General features: G+C 57.3%; 1 protein-coding gene across 1 annotated transcript in view; it reads right to left on the bottom strand.

Moving 5' to 3' along the window:
- Positions 1-4,129, bottom strand: part of ENDOU (endonuclease, polyU-specific) — a 6,479-nt gene extending 2,350 nt beyond the window's left edge. The window contains exons 1-2 of the mRNA XM_009321620.1: positions 4,084-4,129; positions 235-384 (exon numbers count right to left, since the gene is read on the bottom strand). Coding sequence (XP_009319895.1) covers positions 235-384; positions 4,084-4,129 — 196 coding nt within the window. The remainder of the gene's footprint in view (positions 1-234; positions 385-4,083) is intronic.
- Positions 4,130-5,673: the final 1,544 nt, after the last annotated feature.

The raw sequence follows: 5,673 nt of genomic DNA, 5'->3' as shown, positions 1-5,673 counted from the left end.
GCGGGCGTGCCGCGCCCCCCCGGCCCCTTCTCCCCCCGGCTGGGGGCGGGGGGGGGGGGGGAAGAAAAAGGAACTCAGAGTGACGGAGACACGGGCTGGGGGCTGCCCAGCACCACCCACACAAATGCACAGCGGCACGGGCAGAGACACGCTTGCAACCAACCCCTTTGCACCCCATGCATGGGGTCTGGCAGCCTCAGGGGGAGAGGAGCCCCCCCCCAAGCCTCCCCGTCGCCCGAGGATGCTCACCGGGTCGGCAGTGCCTGTAGTAATCCTCGCAGCAGTTGTGGTACCTCTCGCACTCGGCGTTGCAGTGGCACTCGTCTTCCTTGCTGTAGGGCTCCTCGCAGCGTCCCCTGCAGGAGTCGGGGGCCGTGTACAGGTCTTTGGGAGACAGAAACAACAGCGTGGTCCGCGGGACGGACTGACCACCCTGCCCCATCCAGCCCACGACCTGGGACCATCCTTCCTTCTGTCCACGCTCCCCTCCTGGGAGAGCCTGAAGGACCAGGCTCCTACCCTGGAGCTGTTTGGGATCCTTTGTCAGCGTTTAGGGGTGGCATTTTGACCGGCTGAATCCTTGGGATGCACATCGCCATGGGTCACTCCTCCTCAGCCGTGGACGCCCACCACGTCAGGGCCACTTCACACCAGGAAACACGTTCTTGGGTCCCCACCATTAATTGCTCCTTCTGATTCACCCTTTTAATGCCAGGCTTAGCAAGAGTGCCCCGGGTCGCGCCGTCTCCAGGCCGGAGGAGGAGTGCCACATTCCAGACATCCTTATTTGCAACCCGACCGTCGCTCTTTCTGCAATGCTGGGAAAACTGGGAACTCCTTCCCGAGCTATTTATATGATAAATGTGTCATTGAGCATGTGTTTTATTACGCATGGTGGCAAAGCTAAAAATAATGCAGCAACTCAAGCTGTGCTTTGAATAGGGCAAGTGCCACATCTCAGATGGACGATGGACATTTGCTGTCGAGCAAAGAGGGGCTGTAGGAGACCAAGATGTTGGGTTTGTACTAGGAGACAGCCCAGAGACTGTGAAATTAGGGAGGGTGCCTTATCTTCTGTGCTGCCCATCAGCTCCTGACAGGAGGAACGGGACAGCAGGCAGCCCGGGCATGGCTTTCTCGGCATCCCTTTACTCCAGCCAGGAAGGTGACCATCTCCAAGGACGTGCCGAGAAGCCACGTCCCAACCAAGCCGCCAGCCTGCAAAGCGATCCTTGGAGGAAAGGGTGGTGCTTTCCCTTGCAAACCTGCAATCACGCCACATCTTAAACACCTCTGGGTTGCCTGCCTTGAACTCCAGCAGGTGAAACATGCCCTCAGGGCAAACCCTGATACAGCAGCGAAGAGAGTGACCTCCAAGTGTCACGCTTGCTGGCTTCTCTCTGCACCTGCGTTGCTTGCTCTGTTGTCTTCCATTTTACCCAAATTATTTGTGCTTTTCAGAATCACGTAATCGAGGTCCCACATGTGCTGATGAGAGAGGAAGAACCTCTTCGCCCCACCAGCCAACCCAGCCCAGGCTGGCTGACCGTGCTGCAAGGGCACACTGCTGACTCCCGCTTGCCTTCTCGCCTCCAGGTCCTTTTCCGCAAATCCACTTTATAGCAAGAGGGGTGTTAGTAGGAAGGGGTTGCTTGAGACGCTCCTGGAGGCCATCTGCCCTTGGTGCTACTTTAGTCCCACCTTTGCTCATACTGATGCAGGAAGAACTGGGAAGGGCTGCAGAGGGAAGGGGCACCCGTGGTTTGGGTGGAGTGATGCTCGTGGTGTCCAGACACCCCAGTCTCACCAGTCCACGCAGCAGAGCAGCCAGGTCTGGAGCTCTGATGCAGTCGGTAGAAGTGATCCCTGTCCCCAGGACAGCACCCCTCTCGCTCCCAGAGCGGCAGTCGGGATAAGTCAGCCTGAATCACCCATCCAGGCTCATTTTCCAGCAGCAGTCCCGGAGGGATTGTGCAAGGCGGGAACTACCCACACATAAGTCACCGCTGAGATGTTCCCGGTGCTGGGGCACGTGCTGCCAGCGCATGTCACAGCAAAACACCAATACTGGGGTGTGCAGTGACTCAGCCAAGGCCGGGAGCCTTGCAGAGACCTCGGGGGAGTGAGCTCAGCATCGTCCCATTTCCCGCGGGGCTCAGCTGCAGGGTGCCGAGGCTTCTCCCCGCACGGGGAACGTGAGCAGGGCAGGGGGGACGGCTGCAGGAGGGTGTTTGCTCCTCCTCACACAGGCATGAACCTAAATAGCTGCAGAGCAGTCGGCCACTCGTGATGGTCAAGTTCAGAGGGGCTGCTGGAGCTTTTGGGGAGAGAAGGGCTGCTGGGAGAGCTGGCAACGCTGCAGCCAAGGGACGGTGGCTGGAGCAGAAGGACACGGCCAGCAGTGCTCAGCACAGCGCATCCACACTCAACTACTCAGTCAATATTTGGCTGGTCCAGCCAGCAGATATTTTCTGGCAGCACAAAGCCAGACAAATATTTCTTTCTCACTTTTAGCCCTTCAGCCAGATCCATCCCTCCCCGAGCACAGCTTTTTTGACGAGAACAAACTCATTTTCGTTTCCGCCAAAAAAGTTTTGACTGACAAAACAGGGGCTATTTCCTGAGCAGCTCCATTCACCAAGGTGAGGGGAAATGTCTGAGACATGACGGAGCCCTCCCAGCAGCTCCCAGCTCGGTTTAGTACATGAACATGAGTTACGGCTCGTGTCAGAGCAGCGTCTGCGAGTCCCTGGCCTGACTCAAGACCTCGCTGCGCTGTGCAAACACAGACCGAAGATCAACCCTGCCTCTAAAAGGGCCCATTTGAAGGACAAATTAACTTGCAACAAAAGAGCTATTGGTAGACTGAGCTCCCCAAATATTTAGTTACATGCTCCTGGCCCCCGAAACCACATATAACCCTGGGTGCAAGCTCCCTGTGAGGTAATCAGGCAAAATCTCCCACCACTGTCCTGCCTAGCCGAGGAGAAGCAAAGTTACTACGCGGTGGAGGTGTTACAGCTCAGACGGGTCCATCAGGGCGATGCTCTGATAGCTCTGGTCCAAAGCGTGTGCCAAGGACAGACCACGACACGAGCCAGGAAGGCTGCCCAGCTTCCCAGCCATGGTAAGCCCAGTTATTCCTTCAAGCAAGAACAACTTAGCACTTGCGTTAAACGAGATGAGACCATGGCAAATCCTCCTGCTTTCAGGGCAACCCAATGGCTGGTTTGCAGCAGAAGCAGCTCCTCTTCTGCACCGGCCTTGCGAAACTCCTCACCATTAATCCTGAGGGGAGTCATCCGCTGCTGAAGCATCAGATACAGCCCTCTGGCAGCGTCAGAAGTGACGAAACTCCCTTCTTGCAAATAGATCACAGTTCACATTTTGTGCAAGAAGATGGCGATGAAGGCACCTAGTCACGTGCAGGATCCCGGTCAACTGGGAGTCAAAACCTGATGCCCACAAGCCACTCCTTGTTGCAGCATCTGCCTTAAAGACAGAGCTATTCTTTATCATCTCTCCAAGCCTGTCTCCTCTCATAACAACCGCGGAGTCGTGAAGGGCAAAACACCCGAGTTCACGTTGCATTTTCCATTGCATCTGACTGGCTCCTCCGCTCACCTCCAGCGGCCACGGGGGGGATTGTGGGTAAGGTATTAGAAAAATATTTCCCTTCGTCCTCGCCCGGTGTGGGAGGATGAAGGAGCCAGAGGAAGGCAGGCTTACGTGATGAAAGCACAGCAAGATGCACCAGGAAGCAACTGGTGGACAAGGCTGAAGACCAGGGGAAGTCTCAACCCATCAAAGGGAAGGATAAACCACCCTCATCACCAGCTGAGTCCCCCAGAGCTCGAGGAAGCCCTCCAGCATGAAAACACCCCTCACTTTTTCCCCTGTGAAGCTCTGCTGGATCCAACCTCGCAAGGAACCAGCTGCACCAGTACAGCCGAGCTCCTGGCTTACGGCAGCACCCTCAGCACCGTCTGCTTTCAACCCATTGTTGGCCCCTTCCCATCGGGTGCACCAGCTGGTTTAGCCCCTCTGCCAAAGCAAGGCTCCATTACTCACGGCCAGACACGCAGCCCAGGGCTATTCCTGCCCCGACAAGGAGGATCCAGGTCTTCATCGTCCCGTAGACGGCAGGCTGGGTGTTTCGGAGCGTCCCGGAGAGCAGGTTGGGAATGACGGTGCTCCCCGGTGCTCCCTGCTATATGTGGGGCCCCTGGGAGCGTGGAGGGGAGGGAGGAGTGTGATGCCACTGAGGACTTCACAGGCAGGCTGCACCCAAACTTTGCCAAAACTCATTATGTGCACAGCTTAATTATAGGCTGCCCGGAGTGGGAGGAGGGCTGGTAAATCCAGTATCCCAGTATTGCTCCACTCCTCACGTGCACGGCCCCTGCGGGGTGATTGAGGAGCACGGGGAAAGCTTCTCAGTGGGGTCTTTGCCCACCCAGGGCTCAGCAAGTCCATTAGAGATGCGAGCTGGCGATCAGTGCCACAGCTTGGTCCCTCAGTGTGCCACATGTTCCCGCGCAACTGGTGCTAACTGGGAGCAACTTTCTACTCCCCAGTTAATTGGAGGTAGCGACCTCTCCTTCCTCAGCTGCTCTCTCTGGAGGCTGTGCCCCCCTTACGCCACAGACCAGCCTCGGTTGAAGCCTCCACGTCCTCCAGCAGCACAAAGAAACCCTGAGACATAACCACAAGCCAGGCTTCAGCATCAAGGCTGCTCAGGGAGCAGGTTTTGTGGACTATCCCAGTGTGGTCTCACTCCTGAGGCAAGCCCAGAGCTGGTCCATCCCCACCCTGCGTGGGGCTGCCCTTCTCCAGGGAGCCTCCACGGCCCCGGGTGACGCCGAGGGGGAGCTCAGCCCATGCCTGGCGTGGTCACCAGGCTCTTCCCTGCCCACAGCAGGGCCAGCTCAGGCTCAGTTCAGTGCATCCCAGTGGAAGATGTTCCCAGATGGTGGGTGTTTTGGCAGGAGAGACAACTTCCCATGCTACTGCAATCTTGGGGGGGACCCTGCTCCCACCGGTTCCCAGCCTGGAGCGTGTCGTACGTGCTGACCGGTACACCCAAAGGCATGGGAGTGATCAGACTGGAACAGGCCAGCACCCATCGTGCCTCCAAGGGCATCTTCAAGCTGCCTCGGAACCGTGGCACAGCCTCCCTGTTTTCAAAGGGGCATCGCAATCGTCCCTGAGCCGATCTCCATCCGCAACCCTCCGCTGCCCAGCTCAGCCGCTCATGGGGCTGCACTCAAAACCACATCGGGAAAATAATCCAGACCTAACTCACCATCCTTCTGGAGGCGGGTTTAAAAACTGCTATCTTCCCCTTCTGGTCTGGAGAGCGGTGCACCGAGGCGAGCAGGAAGGAACCTCCTCAACCCGTTTTGCTGCTGGAGGATGCAGGGATCTTCCACACATCTCCCTGTCTCTTCCCAGCCATGGTCCCTCAAGGGCTGGCACGGGCTGACCTCAACTCATCCATCAGGGAGCATGGTTGTATTGTCCGCAAGCGTCGCCCTTCCTTGTCTTTCCAGGAAAATAATAAAGAGACCAACAGCGCGTGTTGGTGCTGCACCTGAGGGCCCATCACAGGCACCGGCTGGTTTCTGGCTTCTCCTCACACAGTGACGTGGTTTCTCAGGAAGCCTCGTCACA

Source organism: Pygoscelis adeliae, unplaced genomic scaffold, assembly GCF_000699105.1.
Source record: "Pygoscelis adeliae isolate BGI_AS28 unplaced genomic scaffold, ASM69910v1 Scaffold803, whole genome shotgun sequence".
NCBI lineage: Eukaryota > Metazoa > Chordata > Aves > Sphenisciformes > Spheniscidae > Pygoscelis > Pygoscelis adeliae.
Note: the sequence above shows the minus strand (reverse complement) of the source record. Positions and strands in the feature narration are given on the sequence as shown.